We start from the raw sequence: 25,359 nt of genomic DNA, 5'->3' as shown, positions 1-25,359 counted from the left end.
ATTTACAGTTCATATACAAGTCAACACATTTAATTTCATGTTGCTTGTCTTGAAGTTAGACATTTACATTAAATTTCATTACATATTTTCTTGTAATTTCTCATGCTCACTCATGTGGTTCTCTGGTATTCAGTAATGACTTATTAGACACATTTGTTTCAGACTTTAACACTTTTTGAAAAGAGTATATATTTGTGGAGCTTGTGATTGGCTGACTTACGTCATTCCTTCCCCCGTGGTAGACGTTAAAATCTCAGTTATTAATCTAACAGAACATGTAAATGTATCCCATCCTGATGCTATTTATGAAGGTAAACTCTTTGTCCCACATACCAGGGTATTTACACCAGTTCTTTGTTTTTTTTTTTTTACCGGAACGTCTTCTTACATCCATCTCTCTTCTGAGTTGTTTCTGGGTTTGTTGTCGGCACTAATCTCGCTAGAACTGCCACTCAGGCCATTTCAGGTGGCCGTTCTAACAAGGCTCGTGACAGCCTTCAGTTTAGAGAGATAGAGGAATTTTTTTTTTTTTATTATTACATTAAAATATGGGACATTTACGGGAAAATACTAATACGGGACGATGGCAGGAAAGAGGGGTAGAATACGGAAGTTTCCCGGCCAAAACAGGATAGAAGCTTCCATTAGAACCTAAAGGTGCCTCGTTGCTTCTTTCGTACCCAGATCACATCTGTAGCCAGATGTGATCTGGCTTACATCACTATTACATCACCTTACATCACTATTATACAGAGGTGTAAAAAGTACTAATATATCCTACTCAAGTAGAAGTGCTGTTACTAGATTGAAATTCTACTCAAGTATAAGTACAAGTAATTCATACATAAAATACTCAAGTACAAGTAAAAAGTAGCTCAATTAAATAGTACTTAGAGTAAAAGTTATTAGTTAATTTCACCCCCACCTTTTATTTTTGGTAATAAATCTTGCTACTTTTCCCTTGCAAACCGTTGCCAACCAACGTAAAACTACACAGAAGAAAAAAAAGAAATCTCGCACAGTTGGAAATGAATTTATTTTCCACATAGGCATCTTTATAAAATAAAGGACTGTCAAAATGTACAATTATTTTTGCTCATAAAATAACACCAATGAATTCAATTCAAATTTCAAAAAAATTCTCAGGCTCTACGTAGAGCAACATTTATAAGCGTTTATGAAGAGACCATGAAATGGCAAAAATAACCACAAAAAGTTAAAATTCACTCAGTAATGGTTGGGTTTAGAAATGTAATGAAATACTTTACTCCAGTACAAGGACAAGTAAGTCATACATAAAATACTGAAGTACAAGTAAAAAGTAGCTCAATAAATAGTACTTAGAGTAAAAGTTATTAGTTACTTTCGCCCCCACGTTCATTTTTAGTAATAAATCTTGCCACTGTTCCCTTGCGTACAGTAAACATCTCATGTATAAACTTAACAAGGAACAGACCAAATCTACCACAATTGGAAACTAATTTATTTTCCACAAAAGCATCTGTATAAGATAAAAGGTTTGTCAAAATGTACAATTCTTTTTCAAAAATAGAATAACACCAATAAATTCAATTCAAAATAACAAAAAAAACATTATCAGGCTCTAAGTATAGATACATTTATGAACTCCAAAACATTTAATGCTGTTTTGGCGCCGTGCTTTAGCTTTAATCTGGTTGGTCGGCTATGATGTGACACATTTGATTGTTGTCTTGTCATTTCATTTTTTATAGTTTCACAATGTCTGTTGATCATTTTAAAACATAATATCATAAAATCATTTTCCCAGTAATGGTTGGGTTTAGAAATGTAATAAAGTACTTTAATTCTTTTAAAATGTACTGAAGTACAAGTAAAATGACTGATTTAGAAATATACTCCAAAAAGTACAAGTACCCATAAAAGCAACTCAATTACAGTAACATGTGTACTTGTAATCCATTACTTTCACCTCTGCCATTATATCACAATTGATCCAGTCCTACACATAAACAGGAGGGGTTCAAACACTGAGCCGCTCTTATTGTGTTCAGAGCCAATCAGCAGAAAGCACCACAGCCTATGTTGACTGTGTTTATCAGACGCCGACTCAGAAGTGAACACTGCAGCCCTAATCCATCAGGTCTTTGTCCCCACATCCCCATGGCTTAGTTCAGCTGGTTTTCAGCTCCACACACAATCTAAAGGGGAGAGAATCCTTTAGAAAAGCCTGAAAACAGTAGTGGAATAGATTCCTGCTGAAATCGCACCCTGCTGCCTCTGATGCTCACACGAACACACACAGTGTAAAACTGATAAACTGAGCTGCAGGTGCACACACAAACTCAGACTTGACAGACAAAACCTTTAAAAATGAGCTTTAATACGCAAGCCTTGGAGAGAAGATGTGCAAAGAATGTGCATTATACACACATTAGGCTTCAGCAGTTATTGTCATCTCACAGAAGGTTACTGACTCACAAGTGGTGGAATAAAACCATTCAAAGGAACTTTGAACTAAATATGAGTTGGTCATGAAGGTCAGTGAAACCAAAACAACAAACATTTACGTCAAAGGAAAGGGGCTTTTTTCTTTAATTAATGCACAAAGACGGACACAGATTCAGTAATTAATCAAAGTGGAACCTGTCAAAGAAAATTAAAATGCCGTTAACCATGGTAAGATTGGGAGTTATGATTACTTACTTATTTCACTCACTGTATTGTGTGTTCTCATCCAGCTTTTAAAAGTAATCTTTCATCTATTACAGTTAAAGCTGCTGGAGAATATTTTTATGAAGACACAATGGAGCCTCATAAATCGATAAATGAAAAGAATTTGCTCAGAAAAAGATGTAAAAGGTTCAAATTGCCACTTGAAAGTTTGTTGCGATCTCTATTGTAAACATCTCTTTTTGACATTGTTTGAAAAGTTTTGTGTATTGCATTACTGGACATAAAGTCCTGTAAACAGATGCATAAAAATGTGATTTCTAATGTTTCTTCCTCAGACATGGAGGACAGTAATTCATTTTTATTCTAGTTTGTTCTCTGTATTACTGTGACAGGGTCGAACTGGGACCAAAATTCAGTCCTGGCATTTTCCACCCAGACCACCCACTACATTATCATCAACACCACGTAGAAGACTTATGTTTAAATCAGTAATGCTCAACATATGGCTCTTTATGTCTGAATTTTAATTATTATTCCCCCAGAAAACCTTAAAAGTGGGACACACCTTTATTCTTTGGTCATTTTGCAACTTCCTTTGCCTAAATTTTTGCCTCTTTTCCAAAGGTTCTGACACTGTTTTCAGATTTTAGTGATTTTTTTTTGTCCATTTTTGCAAGTTCTTTTTGACATTTTTTACCAATTTTTTGTCCTTTCTTTAATTTTTTGGCCACTTTTCATCCAAATAAGCTAACCTTAGCTCAATAAATCCCACTTGTTTGCTTTCTTCCTTTGATTTTGCCTTTTTGTTCCACATTTTTGCTCCTTTTCACTATTGTTTGCCACATTTTGCCCTTTTCCCCCGTCAAGAGTGGCCATTTCTTGGCCACTCTTGACTTGTTTCTGGCCCATTTTAGTCACTTTTTCACTCATTTCTTGCCATGTTTTTGCCACCTTTGGCCCATTTTTGGCCACCTGTTACCACTTGCTTTGTTAATAAATATAAAAAAAAAAAAAACGTAGCGTGGCCCATTTTGGGTCGATGACCCACGGTGACGATGCCTGGTATGTCAGATGGCCAGTCCACCCCTGCCCTGTGATATCACCTCACACCACAAGATATTCAATTTCGGCTGGATTCCGATATTTTTTGTTTAAGCCCCAAATTAAACATCTACCCTTTGTTTTGCTGCAACTTTTAGTGAAAACACCAGAAACATTTTGGGAAGTCTTTTTGGCAGAGTTTTTGGGGGCAAACACAAGAAATCATGGTCAGAATGAAGTAAAAACACTGCTTTAAATGGATGCTTTAAAACTTACTTTGTGGACGATGTTAAAGTCAAATGTTTCTCCAACAGAAACTATGTTTAGTCATAATAAAAATAAACTTTGATATTAGAAAAATGTATTCCCATAAAATACACCTAAGGCACTTTAGCCCCCTAAGGAAGCCCTTAGCGTGCCTTATTTTCTTTACATACATTTGTCATAATAAATACTGATGGTGTGAATAAGGGGACACAATGAGCCTAAACATACTGGGATTATTATTATATTATATACTTTATTGCTGATGTTGGTTTTATTATGGTTACAAAACAAAACAGAGGACATTTTGGATGTAAACATGTCTTAAACTGTCTTTTTTTCTCCGTTCCACAGGTTTTCTCTTTGCTGATTGTGGTTATCGGTGTTTATGCAAAAATTCAGAAAGCTACAGGTAACTAAAAACAGTAGCACACATTACACCAACAGGCTTAACATTCTAACAACCTATTTATCATTATGTACATTTGCTTTTAGCTCCCGAAACAACAGGACTCGTCAGGTAGTCACTATTCTTGAACTTGTGCTGAGGTATCTGGAACAAGTTTTCAAAGTCCGCCTTAGGTAGCGAGGTGGGGACGTTTAATACATGTAGAGATAATCTACAGCAGGGATAGACAACTCTTTAGAAAAACCACCAATATGAGCATTAATACAGGAAAGAACAAAGCCTTTGTGTGTTTTTGGAGGGATTTGTATGTTTTTATGTTTTAACCTGCGTTTATCTGTTTGTTTGTCTGTTAGCAAGATAACTTGAAAGGTCATGAACAAATTTGGATGAAATGTTGATAATGGGACAAGGAACAGGTGATTACATTTCTGTGATGTTCTGAATTACCAAAAATGAGAAAATACCAAAAGAAATAGGAAAATAGGAGCTGTGCCTGAGCCTGCTCCTTTAAGCGCGGTGGCTTATGGGTAATGTAGTAGTGGTAGAGAAGTGCATTGCTTGTATGTCGCGCCTGGTACTCGTGCTGTACTTGGCAGAGGTCTGCGCTCTCCATGTGCTCTAGTTCTATTTGTTTTTGTTTTGTGTATTTTTCTATTATTTTTTGTTAATTTTGGTCGTCATTTTGTGAGGTTTTCTCTGGTTTTGTCTGTTTTTTGGAGGCATTTTGTGTGTTTTTGTTGTCGTCTTCTGATATTGATATAGTCATTTTGTGTATTTTTGTTATCCTTTTTTGTCTTTTTGTATTTTTGTGTATTCTTACAGTATGTAATTTTTAATGTATTTTTATTATTCTGTTTTTGCTCTTGTTTTGTGTATTATTTGTCACTTTTAAGATATTTATGTTTATGCACACAATTAGACCAAGGGGCCGCCTGTGGCTGCCAGTTGTTCATGTCTGATATACACAAACACAGGGAGAACAATAGGAAAAAAATGTATTTGTATATGCATTTCATATCCTAGGGAATTCAATGTGCTTTACTTGATTAGAAACCATTTAACAGTTTAAAAATCAATAAGAACATTTTTGCTGTGAGGCAGAAACTGGCCCCGCCTACAGCGCGTCTATCTGGCTGCTGTAGATCCTCTGTTGGAGCAGATCACATTTGCCAGCCTTCACTTTTGCATCAGTGCGTCTTGGCTGACCATGACTCTGTAGCCAAGGCTCCTCTTTCCCTTAATTACACTAATTTTGACAGATGTTGACCGCTGCAGAGCCTAAAAACAGCTGCTCTGTCCATTCGCCTAAAGAGAAATCTTACAGTAGTTTACAGTAGGTGACCATGCTGAAAATAATAGAGTGAAATCTGTTTTAGCTGTAGACTTTTATAGAGCTATTAAATGATCAAACACAAACCAAGCAAATGTATTTGTTAGCAGAGGTGAAAGTAACAGATTACAAGTGTTCACGTTACTGTAAATGAGTTGCTTTTATCGATACTTTGTGGAGTATACAGTATATTTCTAAATCAGTCATTTTACTTGTACTTAAGTACGTTTTAAAAGAAGTAAAGTACTTTATTACATATCTACACCCAGTAAAGGATTATTATGTTTTAAAATGATCAACAGACATTGTGAAACTACAAAAAATTAAAAAACCAGACAACAATCAAATACATCACATCATAGCCCATCAACTAGATTAAACATAACGCACGGCGCCAAAACAGCATTAAATGTTTTAGAGTTCATGAATGTTTACTGTTTAATTGAGCTACTTTTTACTTGGACTTTAACATTTTATGTATAACTTGCTTGTACTTGTACTTGAGTACAATTTCAATCAAGTAACAGTACTTTTACATGAGTAGAATACGTATATCAGCACCCTTTACACCTCTGGTTGTTAGTGATACGGTTGATTTGCTCTAGCTTCCAGGTTGAACTGTATTTCAGGAATATTTGTTTATGTCCATCTTCTAACCCTAAATCTTCTGTTATCAATGATCTTTTCAAAGAATAGAAGCAGCTAGTGTTAAAAAAGAAAATAATAATATTAATCCATTTAAAGTGTAATTAATTAGATGCAGATAGGAGGAAGAGTGTGTGTGTCTACGTAAACAGAGGCTGTTTTTCTGCCAGACACAGTACGGGACACTTTCCTCATCGACCCAGCAGTCATCCTAATTGTAGTGGGGGTGGTCATGTTCTTCATCACTTTCTGTGGATGCATCGGAGCCCTCAGAGAGAACATTCGCCTCCTTAAGACGGTAATAGGTTTTACTGCACATCACTGACGTTGGTTAACCAGATCCAAAGATTGACTAAACGCTTATTTTCCTTCTCCTATAGTTCTCCTTCAGCCTGACTCTGGTCTTCCTCACTCAGCTGGCCATTGCAATTCTGGGCTTTTTCTACTCTGATCAGGTATCTTACCTTCTCCCTGATAGCACGTGTATTGCTTGGCTGCCTTGAGTGAAATGAGAAACCCTTCCAAGGTCACATTTGGTCTCTAGTTCTCTTCCTCAGTGACAGCATCGACCACAAGCCCCATTGATTCCTTCTATTTTCTCCCCCTTTTTTGGCACATTCTGCACTATTTTGATACCTACAGTGTATTCTGCTTAATAAAGGCAGGAATGTGAAGCCAAAGACCAGCCCACTGGGTCCACTGGGGAAATGTGTCTAATGCTTGAACAGCAAAGCACACACACACACACACACACACACACAATACCAAGGACACACTAAGCAGCTCACACTTTATATTAAGGCTTTATATCCTCTCCCATTTTTCTGATACAGAAACAGATTTAAACTTATTCAGCAGATTTTACTTCATTGTAGTTCAACCTTTCTTGGATCGTGACCCCATTTTGACAACAAGAATTGTTTGTTTTATTATGTATAGTGGGTCAATGACATGACACCTAAATATTCTGTCCAACTGCATTTCTTTTAGTTAAAAAAAAAGGTTTAAATGCATAAAAAGTTACCAAATATGTTGTGTTTTTTTTTAAATGTCACATACTGAATTACTTTTGTAATTTATTCTGTTATTCAAAGGGTCAAAATATCATGTTGTGCGACTGGCTGGTTTTGAAAAATCTTTAAAATGACTCTAAATCTGTATCAAATTTATGCTATGCCCTATTTTAATTATATTATAGTCCTGTACAAGTATGTTTATATTTATTTCCATCATAATACTCAAACCTTGCCCGATGATGCCCATTTTATGAAAAACAGTTGTTTAAGATTGTGTGTATTAATTTCAAAAAGACAAATACAAAATCTAAAATGTAATTCTAATCAGTGTTTTTTTTTTTTTTTTTTTTTTTTAATCAATTACTAGACATTTCATTTAAACTCCAGGCGATCCCACATGGGGTCCCGACCCCAAGGTTGTAAAACACTGTTCTAGTTATCAACTAATGAGGTACAACAACGCAGTTTTTGTGAGACCATCAGGGCCCTACGATAAAACACAAAAGTCTACATTTAAATAGACACATGCCTCGCTCAGGTATTATTTATTCTTGTTGATAGGACGCGTGTGTGGAATGCTTATTTCTTTATGGCGTGACCTTATTTTCTCAGAGAAAGCACTTCAGTCATCCATCTGGTGAAGAAGTTTGTGTGAAAACGCCTGATTCTCTGAGTACAAATGGACTGCAGTACATTATTATTTAATAATGACACCATCTGTGTCTGTGACCTGAGTTACGTCTGACAGGCACAGACATAATTCAGTTCAACGGCCAAATACAGACCAGTTTTATCTCAAGTAGGCCGCAAATTTTAGGTGGGAAAACAAGCAATTTCAACATTAATTCCGCCCTATAAATACATATAAATTAATGAAAGTTACAGACAATATCCAAACTTTCCATTTCCTTCAGTTTGTGACTAATTTTCCCCCAATTTGGGGAAAAAATGTGGAATAATTTTAATAGAATTGCAGGATTTTTTATTTCAACAATTTGCGATTAAAAATGACTGCCATCATGTGATCAAAGCGTGGGGAAAACTGAGATAAATGTTTTCTGTAATTTCATATGCTGCGGGCCAAACTTGATGCTCTAAAGCAGTGGTTCTCAAAGTTTTCAGGACGCGACCCCCAAAATAAAGGGACCCCCACTGTCGCTAAAGGTGGTTGAACACAGACATGAACATTGAAGAACAGTCATGGAGAGACAGAACCATCTATAAGGGGGAATAAAGGGGAGAGCTTTCTGGGGCCATAAATCCTTGTTTTAATCAGAAATAAAATGGGTTAAAATTGATTTAAAAAGTTGTGAAATGGGATTTTAAAAACTACAGAAATTGGTTAAAAGCTGCAAATTAGAGTAGCCAAAAACTGACGAAAAAGTGGTAAAAAGGGTTCAAAGTGTCAATATTGGCTTAAAAGTGGCAGAAATGCAGGGCGGAATGTAATGTAATGTTTAGAATGTATAAATAGTGTAGTTTAAACTGGAAAATAATGGGCATAACAAATCGTGAATGTGGTTAAATTGGCAAAAAATAAGCCTGAAAGATGGAAAAAAACAGGTTATACGTGACAATAATGGGTCAACATATTTTACATTAGGTGGGAAAAGCTGTGGAAAAGGGTTTATAAGTGCTGAAAATGGCTTGAAAGTGGAAAAAATGTGCAGAAAAGGCATTGAAATTTGATAGAGAAATGCCAGAAATGGGAGTAATGTGGTAAAAATGCATTAAAAATTAGAAGGAGCAGAAATATGGCAAGAAGGTGATGAAAATAGGTTTAGTGTAGTTGCAGAAAAACTGTCAAAATAAGCAGGAATGGGTTCAAATTGTTCCGAAAATATTCTTAGTTTCTTGAAGGCACCTGGCGACCAAATGGGGTCCTGACCCCAAGGTTGACAATCCCTACTTTAAAGGACTGGATTCGGCCCCCGAGCCTCGAGTTGGACACCAACCCTAACCTGATTGTTGTTGCATTGAATCCGTTTTTGAATTTGGTCACTAATGTATAGGCTGTTTGCTGTTTTCTACATAATACACATCCTGTGCGTGAACGAGGTATAAACACATGTTACAGCTCCTTCTAACATCCACTAATCTTATTACAGTTTATAGTGAGTGTGAAAACAACAGCAGGCAGTAGAGAAAACATTTCCCAGCAGTGTGAAGTATATCAAGGTGTCCTGTGATATCAGCGCTCGTCTCCCCAGTGTTGGACTACCTGCTGCTACACAAAGCAGTTCAACAACACTCCCAGCATCCTTTCCTTTCTCGCTAAAGTGATTCTAATGCTTTGGAACTTCAAAGTGGAACTGAAGAAAAATGTTCCATTCAAACCCAACCTTTGAAGGGGGCACTAATGGCGTACTTTGACAGTACACGGTGGAATAGACAACACACAGAAAGGGGTCCAGGGCAAGGTTTGAAAATCCATAATTTAGTAAAAACACATAAATCAGACCCAGTCTACCAACAACCTGTTCAAGTGAACTCTATTAGAGCTTTTTTAGCAGCCTAATGAAATTTCCAGCTCTGCCTCTCATTTGAATACAGTGCACGAGTTTAACTTATTATGTGTAACTATTGGCTCTTTGGCTTTCAGAATCTAAAGGGAAGAGGAATGTATAAACTACATATTTACATAATTTGTCCAAAGTCATCCAAAGTCAATATTTAACATACTGTATGAATCACTTTCCTTAAGATTAATCTGGAATGTTTTACTTAATTTTCCTCTGTTTTTTTAATTGGTCCAAAGCATGTATGTGTGCTGGTTTAAAAATAAAATGCTCATGTTTGGTGTGCCACTGCTGCAGAGGGTCTTTTCTTTGCGTAGTTTCATACCAACACGATGCCCCTCCTTTGACATTTGCAGTATTGTTTGCTCAACTGTATGGAAACAGACAGATGCACGTAGAATGTTCAATGCATGAAATATTGTTATACCCTAAAAACTAATTTTGCAGTATGCATCCTTAAAAAATACACAATACTTTGCAATAAAAACATGCATTAATAAATGAATGATAAAAAGATAAACCACTGAGTAGAATCTGTTAAACTTCATCTAAGGCGATGTCTTAAACTGTGTATTTAAAGAGTAACTAAACGCCTGTTTTCTGCTGATAGGGGGAAATTTAAAAAATGTATTTAATTATGGGCGTAACTCCTGGAGCAGCAAAGACACGCCCAGTCAGGGCATACCATAGCACTGCACAGTGACAGCTACTACAATCACACACACACACAAGCTCATCAACGTACACACTACCCCACAGACACTATAGCTCTCCAGCCATGAGCCCTGGAACACCACCTCACACACACACACACACACACACACACTCATAAACAAGGTAGACGCACACATAGCAACAAGAAGTACATGCACGTCTGTTCACACACAGAGACAGACGGGGATACACACACTCTATGTTTGTAAATACACACAAAGCTTGATGAACCCAGAATCCGCTGTTTATAAAAGCACAGAGCAAAAACATTACCACAGCAGAATGGAGTTGGAGCTGTCAATCAATGCTCACTGAGGGTTGTGATTGGACGAAACCTTCCTCCCAGCCTTTATAGGAGGGGCGGGGTCAACAGTGAAAGTTGGTGATGCACAAAGGTACAAATGACGCGATATAATTTGTCTCAGCCAATAGCAAAATTCAGTTGTAATAGCCGGCGTTCAACCCTTAGAGGGCAGTAACTCTGCATAACATTCTACAACTAAATAAAATACGCAAAATTAAAACACTTACTAAAATGATAAAAGTTGGACTAGGATCAATCAACTTAATATCCATATGGGGTTTAGTTACTTTTTAATAAGTTCAGTGGCTGATTTAAAGACCTTCACAAGCAGGCACGGCACATCTTTCTTTAAATACAACCAGAGTAATTAACCTAGCCAGATAACCTAGAGAGGTTTCACTGAGCTCCTTAACAGCCAAGTCATAAAGACGTTTGTCCATCCCAGTCCAAGCAGATGTCTGCCACCTCTGAACCTGGTTCTGCTGGAGATTTCTACCTGTTAAAAGGTAGTTTTTTCTCCCCACTGTCACTAAATGCTTGTTCATGTGGATTTTGTGGGTTTTTTTCCTTTACTCTGATGAATCTTTTATTTTGATAGCGCTATGAGATGACCTTTGTTGTAATTTGCGCTATATAAATAAAGATTGATTGATTGATCGCTCGATCGCCACTAGCAATTTTAATAAAGTTAGTCAACAGACGAGTTTTCCTCGAAAGGCTTAACTGATGTTATTAAAGTTCTGTTGTTCTGTTTAATAAAGCCATTGTTTACCCGTTTCAGACCCGAGATGCTTTGGGGAAATTCGTAAAGAAGGCCATTGTTCACTACCGGGATGACTTGGATCTACAGAACCTAATGGATTACATCCAGAGTGAGGTGTCCTGCCCATTGCCTGAGTGTTTGTAGCTTTCCACATAACACGCATCATCACATCGATCACAGGTAGTGGTTTATTAAAAGCTGAGGAACCACAGCCATTAAACTCAGTGTGTGATGCTTATTTATTTTTGACCTTGATAAGGGCTTTCCACATGAGAGGCTACATATAACAGACAGTTCCGGTGCCCTGTGGCTTTCTTCATGCAATATCCCATCTCCATCTGCACATACTGGCACATTTGCAAGTAAGGGTTTTCCCATTGGGAGAAGCCCAGACTGGCAGGATGTGCAGTGCAGGACTGCATTTCTAAATTTATATGCAGCACTCATTCTTTCTCTCTCTCTCTCTCTTTAAAAAACAACAACCAACTTAGTTCAAGTGCTGTGGATGGAATAACTACACCGATTGGTCGTGGAACCTCTACTTTAATTGTACACAGGAGAACCCGAGCTCGGAGCGCTGTGCTGTGCCTTACTCCTGCTGCACTCCTGTTCCCGGAGAGGTCTGTTCCACTGCTATGCAGATGCACACTACACACTGATACACACTTATGGAAAACTGCCAACGATACAGTCACTTAAACTTAAAAAGGCTGCTTTGAGGAAAGCTTAATGTCTTTTTTTTTCCGTCTAAAGTAGAGTCACCACATGAGTTTTGTGGAGCAGTAAATGAAGTCACATGATGTCTTCAAGCTCTGTTATTGTCACTTATTTCCAAAAGTGCGGTAACCGTGACTTTTAGAGAGGCGTGAGTGAGGTGGTTTTATTGCAGAATAGGCAATAAGCTAATGAAAGGAAAATAATGAGTGAGGAAAGAGAAGCACTTGCAGGGTGAGAAGCTGTTTGAATCGCTGTTTCCGAAAAAAGAACAAAACAGAGTCATGATCTACCGATGGCAGCCTCTTCAGCAGGTCTCAGACGTGAGAACTTCAAGTTGCAAGATATATATTTAAAAGCCAGTGCTTATGGAACACGGGTGTTATATGCCACCACACCTGGTTGTAGGAAGTAGCTCATTATCAAGCTGTTTGTAGAGCTACATGATAAAACACTCATTAGGGTTAGGTGTGGAAAAGCAGGGAAAAGCCATGAAACATGATAAAAAGAGCCCTGAACAAACAGAGTTGGGCTTCCCAAGCCTATGAAAATTATATATATATATATTATTGTTCAGAATGTTGATATTAACTGAAGATAAAGTCAGAAACTCCTTTATTTATAAAGCAAATAATCCAACAAGAGGCACAACAAATCTTCATTATTTCTCTATCTGGCTCATATGTTAGTCAAGATTTTGTTGACTAAAAGTGTTTGTCATGTTTTCGTCAACTTCATTGATGTGAATGAAAACTAGATTGATATACAGTATATTGAAATTTTCGTTAGCTAATAAAAATAAAACTCTAATTTTGTCGCATGGGATGAAATACAATCAGAACTAATGTGTATATGTGGTGTGATGCATTGATCACATCCAAACATTATTACCATCACATATCAGGTTGATCAATAGGAACTGAAGCTCTAAAAAAATGCATAAACTCTTGTGCTTTATATTAGTCTAATACAATCTTATTGTCATTTATTTAACTAAAAATTAGACTATACCTGAAATAGTCCTGATGACTAAGCATTTTAGTCAAGAGACTTTGGTTGTGTGTGAAATGACATACTAACGTACTACTCACACTAAGCCTGACATCAAAATGTAGTGCCTTCACATTAGATAGTAAGAATGTGCAATATATAGTCTTTCAAGATATATCGTCAAAAACATTCTCACCTGTAAGAATATGTCATCCCACGATAGAAACGATAAATGCCCCTGTCGGAAATTAGCGAGGGCCACGGGCCATTTGTCCCTCACTTTAGCCAAGAATGCCCATAATAACCTTGTTCCAGGGGCCAAAATTGAACACAAGTTTGTTGTCAACAACTTCTTATTCTCTACAGCTGTTCACGGCAGCGCCGCAGCGAAGCCTCCGTAGTGTGCACCACCGCTCCCGCCCTCAGCCCTCACACCACACACAGATGGCGGTGATCGTCACGGCTACTTGAAGCTGCCGTGCTGCGATACATAATTTATCTTCACTTTTTTTTTTTTTTTTTCTTTTTTGTACATGCCGAAAAAGGAGACGAGAGAAGCAGTTTGCTTATCCGGGTCCCGTCCCCTGTTTTACCATCGCAAATTTACATGGGTTTACATGTCTCTCTGGTCAAACATTCTTGAGTTGTTGAACAGTCCTTTTTTGTGTATTCTCATCTGTGTTGTCCTCCTCCTCTCTATCGTTGTTTGTTTAACCGCTACTTGGTTAAAACCAGACAACCATCCAACAAAGGAAACCGATTCAAGTTCCTCCGTCAGGTCCACCCAAAGTTCCACAAACACGGGGACAGAGATGAACCTGTAGCAACGATAATGAACTGGAAACTCAACTAAAGCTAACTATGCTAAGCTAACACACCGACACACAGACTGGGCTAAGAGCTAATGCTAACCTCTCCTTATAAGGAATAATAGACCAAGTAAAAATATTAAAAGAACACGTCTTATCTGTCATAAAACCACAGAGAGCCATTGATTTGTTTATGGTCAGATTTAACACTTTACTATGGAAGGATACACGCTAAACATGTCATATGTTGAGTGAAATAAATGTTAGCATAAATGCTAATGCTAATGTCACTATTTACTATTTTTCAATTATATTTCACGTGTTCACAGACAAAGCTGGTCCCATTAGACTAATGTAACCATTGAGATTATTACACCTAAATATACTGAATGATTAAATCATCAGCTTGATCTGGTTTAATTATAGGAAATCAGAGTTATTTCTCAATCATAACTTTTTGTAACTCATTATCAGATAAATGAAACAAGATTCAGCAACAGTAAAAACACTAATAGAGTTATTTGCGCTTTTCATTTTTAGAAATTAATTTCATTTTAAGTGAGGAAATAAATGAATTACATACAATAACACTAATAGTGATCCACATGCACTAATATACTCCATAAAATATCAGCTCATGAGCTGTGTGAGTCAGCAGTTATTGTAGCTTTTTTAAATGTGTCTAGCGTTGATGTATTCACATTTATTTGTGTTTGCAAGGAACCTGTTTACACTTTAGGTTGGGAATTGTTTGATTTATTTATAGTTTTTTTTAATTTATCGTGATGTTTATTGTTATTGTGATAAATACCAGAAATTATCGGGATAACGTTTTTTGGAAAGATTGAGTACGCAAGAAATGTATGTATACTACAACGCCTGGCAAGAATGAGGGAATCACCCGTCTTGGAGGATGTTCATTCAGTTGTTTAATTTTGTAGAAAATAAGTAGTTCACAGACATGCCACAAAACTAAAGTCATTTAAAATGGCAACTTTCTGGCTTTAAGAAACACTGAAAGAAATCAAGAAGAAAAAAATTGGTAGTCAATAACAATAGATATCTTAGATCAAACAGAGGGAAAAATTATGGAATCACTCAGTTCTGAGGAAAAAAATATGGAATCACCCTGTAAGTATCTATTTCCAAAACTAACGCCTGCATCAGATTAAATGTGTTCATTAGTCTGCAGTTAAAAAGGAGTTCTCACACCTTGGAGAGGTTTTGAACAAAGTAGATTGACATGAATCATGGCTCCAACATGAGAGATGTCAGTTAAAACAAAAGAGAGGATTATTAAACTTCTTAAAGAAGGTAAATCATCACGGAATGTTGCAAAAGATGTTGGTTGTTCACAGTCAGCTGTGTCTAGAATCTGGACCAAGTACAAACAACATGGGAAGGTTGTAAAAGGCAAGCATACTGGTAGACCATGGAAGACATCAAAGCATCAAGACAGAAAACTTAAAGCAATACGTCATGAAAAGAGAAAATTCCCAACAAAACAAATGAGGAACAAATGGGCAGAAACTGGAGTCAACGTCTATGACCAAACTGTAAGAAACCACCTAAAGAGAATGGGATTCACATACAGAAAAGCTAAATGAAAGCCATCATTTACACCTAAACAGAAAAGAACAAGGTTACAATGCGCTAAGGAAAAACAATGGTGGACTGTGGATGACTGGATGAAAATCATAGTCAGTGATAAATCTGCCTGAAGAAAACATGTAAATGTCCACAGTTATTGATGAAAGGCAATGGTGAGATATCATTCATTACATCTTCAATAAATGCACAAGTTAATGTTGATATTTTGGACACGTTTCATATTCCCTCAATTGAAAGGATGTTTGGGGACGATGACATCGTTTATCAAGATGGTAATACATCTTGCCATAGAGCAAAAAACTGTGAAAACTTTCCTTGACGAAAGACACAAAGGGTCAATGTCATGGCCTGTAAATAGTCCTGATCTCATTCCAATTGAAAATTTGTGGTGGAAATTGAAGAAAATGGTCCTTGACAAGGCTTCATCCTGCAAAGCTGATCTATAGCAACAGCAATCAGAGAAAGTTGGAGCCTGATTGATGAAGAGAACTGTTTGTCACTCATTAAGTCCATGTCTCAGAGACTGCAAGCTGTTATAAAAGCCAGAGGTGGTGCAAAAAAGTATTAGTGCTGCGTTGTAGTGTTTTTTTTTTATCAGTTTTTCATGATTCCATCATTTTTTCCTCAGAATTTCGTGATTCCATATTTTTTCCTCTGCTTAATCTAAGAAAGCAATTATTATTGACTACCACATTTTTTTTTCTTGATTTCTTTTAGTGTTGCTTAAAGCCAGAAAGCTGCCATTTTAAATAATAGTCCATAGTAAGAAAGGAAGAACCCAACAAGATCCACATGAACAAGCATTTAGCGACAGTGGGAAGAAAAAAACTCCCTCTTTTTTATAGGAAGAAATCTCCAGTGGAACCAGGTCCAGATGTGGCAGCATCTGCTTCAACTGGTGGGGTTAGTGAACAGAGGAGCAAACAGAATAGGATAGAAGGATAGACCATCCGAGTGTTCCACACTAGTTGAGCCGCGAACCATTGATCAGGAACTGCCAGCTCCAGCTTCAAGACACCTGAAACAGAAAAGAGAGGTAGAGGGAGAGGAGAAGGCACAGACTGCAGGAAAAACCTGATATTAGGATACACGCGTTCCTCGTGGTGAGGTTAACATTAGGTGTCTTGCAGCCTCCACCATGCCCTGTAATGCTACCACTACAGACACGGTTTCTTTTTGTACTGGTCGCACGTAATGATATATGGGATGGACATCAATGTAAATGGTGTGAAGCAGTATGATGGGTTATGCTTAAGTTTTGTGGCATGTCTGTGATCTACTTTTTTTTCTACAAAATTAAACAACTGAATGATAATCCTCCAAGACTGGTGATTCCATTATCTTTGCCAGGGGTTGTATATCGGGACAATATACTAAGTACACTCGAGTTTAATGTAAAATCGTCTTGGGACCTTCTTTAAGATAAAAATCAAACATCCCCTTTTCAAAACAAAAGCATCTCATTTTGTCTTCCATTCGTTTTTAATGCTTTTTTAAATAAGGCTCTTGTTTTGAAGTTAACCGGAAGTTTTGTCAGTAGCACAATGGCGGGTCTCCAAAAATCTTGGCATGAAATGTGTGGTCTGCGAATTTTATGGATCCACTGACAAGTTGACATACTGTAAACTTAAACTGGAAGTATACTTCAGTGGGAACGGTCGTCATCCCAATCCTCCTTACTACACTTATAGTATATATTATAATAGGCAGTAAATACTCATTGAGTTTGTAGTGTAGAGTACAGTGTGTGCTATTTTGAACACAGCCTATGACTAAATCATCATGTGCTGTCAACAGTAACAGTGGATGTCAGGCAGCGGAAATAAAGTGCCTGTCTGCTGTGCTGTGCTTGGTCAAGCAGCATTTTTCATTAACCTGACATTGAAAAGACATGCACGAGGAATGGTTGACTGTGCGCTAAGCTAAAGCAACATGTAAACGCCTGCAGGTTCCAACTGCTGTGGCAACGCTTCAGTTTTCCTCCAGGTTTGGTTGGCTGTCGTCTACTGAAAATGGCAAATTTCTCCCATGCGTGTCTAATACTCACAGGCCGGGCTGTGACCTTTGGGTGTCACGTGTGAGTCATTGTAAGCGAGTTAGCAAAATGTTGATAATGCTCAGTCATTATGTGAAATCCTCTGAAAAGAAGCTGAAGAAGTGAATCAAAAAGCGACACCAAGCTGAGACAAAACAACTGGAAATGCACTTTCCCAAAAATAAGCACAGCGAGCTGTTAACATCGCTTCAAAAATTGCCTTTCATTACCAAACTTTATTGCTGTGTAGGCAGATTAAGATTTTCCTACTTCACACTTTAAAGCCTTTACACGGTCTCATGCACCAGTATCAACACGGCAGCATTGTACACGTGCATAAAATGAGAACGTGTGCCTTTGAGGATCCACGCGAGCCCACAAACAGTATATATGCAAATGCAGCACCCGTGCATGCATGAATATATACATTTGCAATCAGACAAAGACGCTCACAAAAATACCAAATTATGTCTCACGTCTTGAGGCAGCTCGCAGCTATAAAGCCAATGCTGACAACAGAACAAAGCACTTCATGTAGAACCATCACACGTTTATTGATTTAACATCAAGCTACACTGAAAACAGACAGGCAACCTTTTCTTAAAGGAAAAACATTTAAAAAATAAATTATTAAATGGTAAAGGAGTTTATGCAGTGCTGCCACCTGCTGGTGAGGGACTGCAACTGCACTGCTTGCTATTAGATACCTTTAATGTTAGTGAAGGGTTTTTCAACCTTGGGGTCGTGACCCCATGTGGGGGCGCCTAGAATGTATAATAATTTATTCAAAAAAAATGTCTGATCAAATTTAAACTGATTTCTTAAATCATTTTTATTCAAATTAAAACAACACAATCCTAAACAACTGTATTCTATTATGTAAGTAATCACTTTGTCAAATCTAAATCTAGTTCAAATGAAATGCAGTATAATATAATATAATATCAATATGGGGCCGCGATCCAAAAAATGGTTGGGAACCACTGGGTTAGTGGATGCATGTGGCTTCTTTTGTATAAAAACAAACCAGAAAAAAACAAGACGTGTACGTGTACAATCTTTATTTGTATTAATCCTTATTTAATATTCACTCCTTATTCTTGTGTTAATATGAATCATTGTTTACCTGTTTTACTTTTTAGTCACGTATGTGGGTCAAATAAGTACATTTTATTCATAAAGCGCTTTTCACAGGTAAAAACCACAAAGTGCTGTACAAACATTTCAGTTACATCCCGTCTGAAGAAACATGGAAAGACAATCACATATAACATGGGAGGACAAGAACGGAAGAAACTGTGGGTCTCCATGGGCATGGGGGGCGCCCCGTAATTAGAGAAAAATAGGAAAACAACAGAAGGATAGGTGAGGGGAAAAGTGGACGTCAGTGTAAAACTAGGGAAAATAACCTCCTCGACGTACATGCACAAAGCACAAGGCAAAAACACAGACAGCATGTGGGTGGGGGGGTGGGGGGTGGGTCTGGGGGAGAGGTGTAGGGGGCGGGGGCCGGGCGGAGAGGATTTCTAGCCGCTGGGGGGCGCGGGCGTGCAGCCTCCAGGTGCTACTCCACACCGTCCCCTTAGCTCGAGGGGGGGTGATGACGTATGAGGATTTCTTGCACATGTGAAGGAGAAGTACTACATAATATGTTATCTTTTTATGGATTTAAACCCATTTTTAACTGAAGCAGTTGGAACAGATAATTTAGGCGTCAAATCATTGACCCATATATCTTTGTTGGTGTTTCTTTACCTTGTTATAAATTCCACTTGGAGCCACTGGAACAAAAATAATTTCCCCCTGGGATTATTAAACTATTTCTGATTCTAATTAATGTATTTGAAGATGATCAGGACAAGATTTAATCATTTGTACGTTCATTTATTTTAATTCAGGGCCCAGAACAATCTCAAGTGGGCCAGACACAAAAATCCTTGTATTTTCAGAAATAGGTACAATTTCAAAATTAAATCATTGATGAAATTTTCCCCTTAAATTGTTGATATGTTAAATAATTGCGTCTGTATTGAATACTCTCTCCTGTCTCTCTGTTCTCATTGGTCCTGTAGGCAGTGATCAATACCATGTGTGGTTTTGGAATCCAAACTCAGAAATATCTTGACGCTAACAAGTCCATCTACCCGGCCGGCTGCGCAGACAGAGCAGTGATGTGGATTGAATCTCATCTGCTGGTGGTCGGGGCCCTCGCCCTGGGCGTGGCCTTGCCTCAGGTGCCTGCTAACGACACAAACACAACCTGCAGACAGTCTGTATCATTTACCAGCTCTCTAGCATTAGTAGCCAATAGGACTGTCTCCACACATAGGCTGATCCTTTGAGCTGCAGGAGACAGTTAATGACCAAAGGTTGAAGTATGTAGTACATTCCAATTAGATAGTGTGGAAAGACTGAGTATGCGAGAAATACCCGGATGTATACTATATTGGGACATTTTTAGGTATGCACGGTGGGCACACTAGTCATACTCAAACGCCCCATGATGCATTGCGAGCGGAACGTAAAATCATCCTGGGACTGGCTTCAAGCTAAAAATCAAAAATCCCCTTTTCAAGACAAAAGCATCTCTTTTTGTCTTCCATTAGTTTTGTTTTTTTTTTTTAACCCTCTTGTAAATAGAGCTCTTGTTTTGAAGTTAACCAAAAGTTTAGTCAGTAGCACAATGGCAAGGATACGAAAACCTCGGAAACGTTGGAATAAAATGCGTTTCCGCGAGTTTTGACCACATGTTGATATTCTACTGTCACTTTCTCACTTATAATGTTTTCAGAACTTTCAAAGGTGGAGAATCAACAGATATTTAGCCTCACTGTGATTCAGGTTTTTGTCGTTGAAGGATCAAAATCCATCTGGGGAAACTTTGAAGTATATTTAAAATCCTAATCATACCAATAGTATACAGTAGACAGTATATACTCATTGACAGTGTAGTATGCGATTTCAAACACAGCCTTGCTAAAATTGTTGAAAGAGAAAATGTAAATATCCTAAATCTGGGCTGTTTACACTGTTCTAGTTTGATATTTTTGAAAATATGTTGATACTAAGTAAATAATGTTCATACAGCGAGGAAGCTTTTTTTACTATTTATTTTTTTGAAGAATATCATGACGACATGATTTGGTTTTAATTTTAGACTGGCATAAATGTTGTACTTTAAACAAGAAAAACATGTCTTATAATGTTATTATTTAATTTACAGTATAGTCACTTGAGTTGGAAAGGTTAAACCAAAAGTATACGCAAGTATAATCAGAGTAAAAGCCAAAAAAAGTAGCGTTATTTTTAAAACTGCTTTTTTGTTTTGGGTCTTTTTTCTTTTCCAAAAATGTCGTATCATATCGTTATCATGAGCCCAGGATCGTCCCACCACTAATACAATGTTCAGCAATCCTCATTAAGAAGATCTGCTCTCTCAAAGGTAGACTATCACAGGTAAGAGTCTGAGAAAAACCTAAAGATTATTCATTAATGAATCAAACTGGCACTTTTTCTTAAAAGAACCCACATTATGACATCGTACATTATAAAGCAGTCTATGACTGTCAGACACACACACACTCAAAAACCAAAAATCCAACAGTGTTCATGTATAATTTGAAAGGGAACTGATGCTTTTTAAGGTTAATGTGAGGCCACTGAAATATAAAGGTTTTAAGAATGAAGGTTATATCGAGAGTGAAATAACAGGGCACAATGAAACTTTAACTTCACATTACTCATGTATTACATTGTTCTTGGAAACTGCAGATTAATCAGCAACCAAAGAAGAAGTCTGTGCATGACAATAAAAGTTGGAAATGAACATCGTGACGAATCGGTCGCGTAATACCTCTCGAGCTCCTAAAATCTCAGCTGTTTGATCCAAATCGTATTTATCACAGGCATCGTTCTCACATTCACACCTTTTCTAATCAAAAGAGTCAAGGTGAATTCACCCCACATTTTTCCCTCAGCATGCAGCCCAACTCCTTTATCTTCAGACCGATCGCTCTCACACGGCTGCGCCTGATTGGCTCCCCAGTGAGCCTGAGCAGAGGGAATGGTGGGAACTACCCATGAGACCTCTCACTATAATTGCATTAGACTTGTAGCAGATTGGATGTGCTGAACATCTTCCCCCTCTAACCTGGCATATTATATCATCAGTAAACACCATTCCTGAATTTGTCTGCATGGCCACTGCTCAACCAGATCTGTTCATTATTAATGTGCTTCGCTGCAGCTGTGTTTGCCAGCGAATGTGTGCTCTCGCTGTGTAAAACAGACTTTATGATCAGTTGCGTAGGACATAAATATAAATTACTTCAATCCTGCAAATACGAGGACACACTACTTCTTCTTTTTCAGCGTGTTTCGTTCCAAATGGTTTTAAAATATTAACTTTCATTTAAAAATGAAAGGACGCCACCTCCCCTCTGTGGACACAGTTTGTACAGTAACCCACGGTTTGATGTGTAATCTAATGTGGCTGTTGCTGTCCTTTAGATTGCAGGCATTGTGCTGTCCCAGATCCTGATCTCTCAGATCCAGGATGAGATTACCTCAGTGTTGTGAGAGCCGGGCCGACACGGGGGAGAAGAAGAGAACTGCCAATGATTTATTTAACTTCTTTGAAATGTGCAAGGACACTGCATTGTGTCGCTACTCTAGCGCTACAGTGTTGGAGAACATCTCTTTATGTGCTGTGTGTTATTTGTGTTCATGAACAACTATTCACAAAAGATACAAAACAGTTGATTTTCTAGTTTTATTGATTTTTTTTAATGATGACAGCGGAATATTAATCTTTAGACATTTGTATTTTTATGTATGTTGTACTACTAATAAAATACAGTCAAGGCAACCAAGCTTTGGCTTACAAGACATGATGCATATAAAGTACTTCCATGATATTACATTGCAAACAGAGTTGTTAGATAGGCTACTAGTGTACGTGAGTATGGCTACATTATTTACTAGCAGAGCTGTCTAAGATGATGCCTCGTGAAAAATTTAAAACAAAATAAATGAATGAATGGCTATGTGGAAAATAGAATTCAACATTTGTACTTTGTATCTGTAATTGGTATCAGTGAGTACTAATGTGGTGGTCCAAATAATTATTATTCTCATTAGATTTTCTAGGTTAGAACCTTGCGTTTGGTTCCATGTCTTGCCAAATTATTTGGGTCCACATTTGATGAAAATTAATGTATATTTAGAGGTTGCACAAGACACTTGAACACTGTTCTTATCTATACTATAACATAGCAAGCCAAATAGAAAAAGGCATATTCAAAAATATGTGGTTTTGTTCAGTGAAAACAAACTGAAACTTGTATAAAAATGTTAGAAAGTCCAGCAACCAGCGTGGCTGTGTTGATGTCACAGAAAAAGTCCCTGTGCTCTTTGACAACTTCAAGGTTTTAAAGAAATGAATCGTCTCAACTCTTTCCTGTGTCTCGTCCAACATTAACCTTAAATTTAGGCCTTTTTATTCATTTATTTCTGATGTTTCGCTCGTTTTAGAATTTGAACTTCACCTTTGGGAGCATTTTAAAGAGTTGAGCCACAGATTATGATTGATGGAGTCTGTGTGCATGTAAGAAAAAATAAATCTATAATATTGAAAAAATAAAAAATAAACTGAAATGTTTCTGTGTCCCTCCTGAGAGGTGTTCAAGTACCCCTAGGGGTACACGTAGCCCAGTTTGGGAACCACTATGTTAAACTATACATCAAAGTTGGGTTTAATAACAAAGATTCTTTCCTTTTTCTTTAAATTTCAACTTCATTTTCGACATTTCGACTTTATTGTCGATTTGCTAAAAACTATTTTATCCATCAAAATTGGCCCTAATCTGCTTCTGTACTTTAAATTTGCATTGGTTGATATTTAAAAAAAAATTAAAAATCTGATTTCTGGTTTTAATTTCAAATAACAGACTAATCTCATGTGTCACCACAGCTCAGAGCTTCATGTGTGCTTACCAATAGGACATGGTTCTACCAGAGGCCAACACCAGGGGTGGGGCCAATTACATTTTTCATTTACAATTAGGTCTTCAATTATCCATCTTCAAATACAATTCAACTACGATTACATTGACCAGCATTTTTGCAGGAATGCACACCTATAGAATGCAACAACCAATCCTGATTAACATGTTGGGATGAACCCACCTTTAGAGGGTAGAGCAGACAAAGATTCCAGTTAAACAACTGAGAAAATAAAGAAATACAATAGATCAGTGACTATAAAAGTCCACTCACAATGACAGCCCAGCCCAGGTCAGGTCGAACACGTGTGAAACCATAGTAGGCCCATTGTGAGTGAGTGTGAATTAGAGTTTTTATTGAATTTTTAAAGTCAATTGTCTAAAATCAATTACAATAGCAACATTTTTTTTCAAATACAATTTCAATTATAATTACGCCATAATTGTAATCAATTATCAATTACGAAATCACAATTACAATTGACCCCAACACATTTAAAGTAATGCTTATATGCTTTTGTACAGTTTAAAATAGTTTGTTTGTTTTTGCTTAGATTTGTCAAGTTTGATAGGAAGTAACTTCCACTTTCAAAATAAAAGCCTTAGGAGGAGCATACAAGTGGCTGTGGTGGGGTGAAAAAAATGTCTTATTAAACATGGAAAAGAAAAAAAAATATATCAATATTTTTTTTAACAAAAATGCATTATGGAAGAAAAGTACCCAGAGGATATTGGATAGATTTATAGAATAACTTTATGGTCTCCCTTACAGCCAACCTAGGGCCCATAATGAGACGATCCATGGGTTTTCATGTTTATTTCATGGACACTACAATGTTAGCACCTTGCTTCCACTCTAGCCGTGAAGAGCCAGATTTCTTTCCATCAGACGGCGTGTCAGAGGGGAGTTGGGCTTCATGGCATCTCGCTCTACCAGGAGACATCTGAGGGGCAAAGCACAACACGAGATGAGCACAGATTCACAGTATAAAAGCTGAGAGGGCAACACGGTCAATAATCAAAGTGTAACATGGTGTAGAGACATAATGGAAGCATAACAATTGCTTGTGCTACAAACACATTGAAACGTGACATAATGGAAAGAAGTCCCGCAACTACAAACCGATGAAATCGACTGCTTCATGCGCTACAAGAACACTAATCTTTTTTTTTTCTTGCGCAATCTTTCAGCGTATATACTTGAAATGATTCTGCAAAAGGAAACAACAGCTTTTGTTAAATGTGACAGCTTGTTACGTATTACCTTCCAAGCTTTTGATGGCGTTTACTCTCTGATTTCATGGCAGCATGGATAAGCAGTTGATTGAAGACATCCCTCTGCATAGATAGGTCAACAAAGCCATTAGTGAAAGCAACACAGTGCAGAGTGTTTCTGCCTTTTTGTGTTACACTGTATGTAGACTTTTGCACCTTGGAGAATGCCCGTCTAAAAACCAGAAGCATAAAATCTATGAAGTCCAACAGCATCCATCACACAGATTTATAATTCATACATTGGTGCACTGCACTCCATATTC

General features: G+C 37.4%; 2 protein-coding genes across 2 annotated transcripts in view; one reads left to right on the top strand and one right to left on the bottom strand.

The window, feature by feature from the left end:
* The window catches only part of tspan33b (tetraspanin 33b), a 26,986-nt gene extending 4,058 nt beyond the window's left edge, over positions 1-22,928 (top strand). Inside the window, exons 2-8 of the mRNA XM_028449874.1 lie at positions 4,315-4,372; positions 6,515-6,642; positions 6,725-6,799; positions 11,679-11,774; positions 12,152-12,280; positions 19,892-20,053; positions 22,329-22,928. Coding sequence (XP_028305675.1) covers positions 4,315-4,372; positions 6,515-6,642; positions 6,725-6,799; positions 11,679-11,774; positions 12,152-12,280; positions 19,892-20,053; positions 22,329-22,397 — 717 coding nt within the window. The 3' untranslated portion in view covers positions 22,398-22,928. The remainder of the gene's footprint in view (positions 1-4,314; positions 4,373-6,514; positions 6,643-6,724; positions 6,800-11,678; positions 11,775-12,151; positions 12,281-19,891; positions 20,054-22,328) is intronic.
* The window catches only part of ttc38 (tetratricopeptide repeat domain 38), a 15,437-nt gene continuing 12,663 nt past the window's right edge, over positions 22,586-25,359 (bottom strand). Inside the window, exons 13-14 of the mRNA XM_028449873.1 lie at positions 25,086-25,159; positions 22,586-24,765 (exon numbers count right to left, since the gene is read on the bottom strand). Coding sequence (XP_028305674.1) covers positions 24,678-24,765; positions 25,086-25,159 — 162 coding nt within the window. The 3' untranslated portion in view covers positions 22,586-24,677. The remainder of the gene's footprint in view (positions 24,766-25,085; positions 25,160-25,359) is intronic.

Source organism: Gouania willdenowi, chromosome 6, assembly GCF_900634775.1.
Source record: "Gouania willdenowi chromosome 6, fGouWil2.1, whole genome shotgun sequence".
Lineage (NCBI taxonomy): Eukaryota > Metazoa > Chordata > Actinopteri > Blenniiformes > Gobiesocidae > Gouania > Gouania willdenowi.
This window is presented reverse-complemented; position numbering and strand designations above follow the sequence as displayed.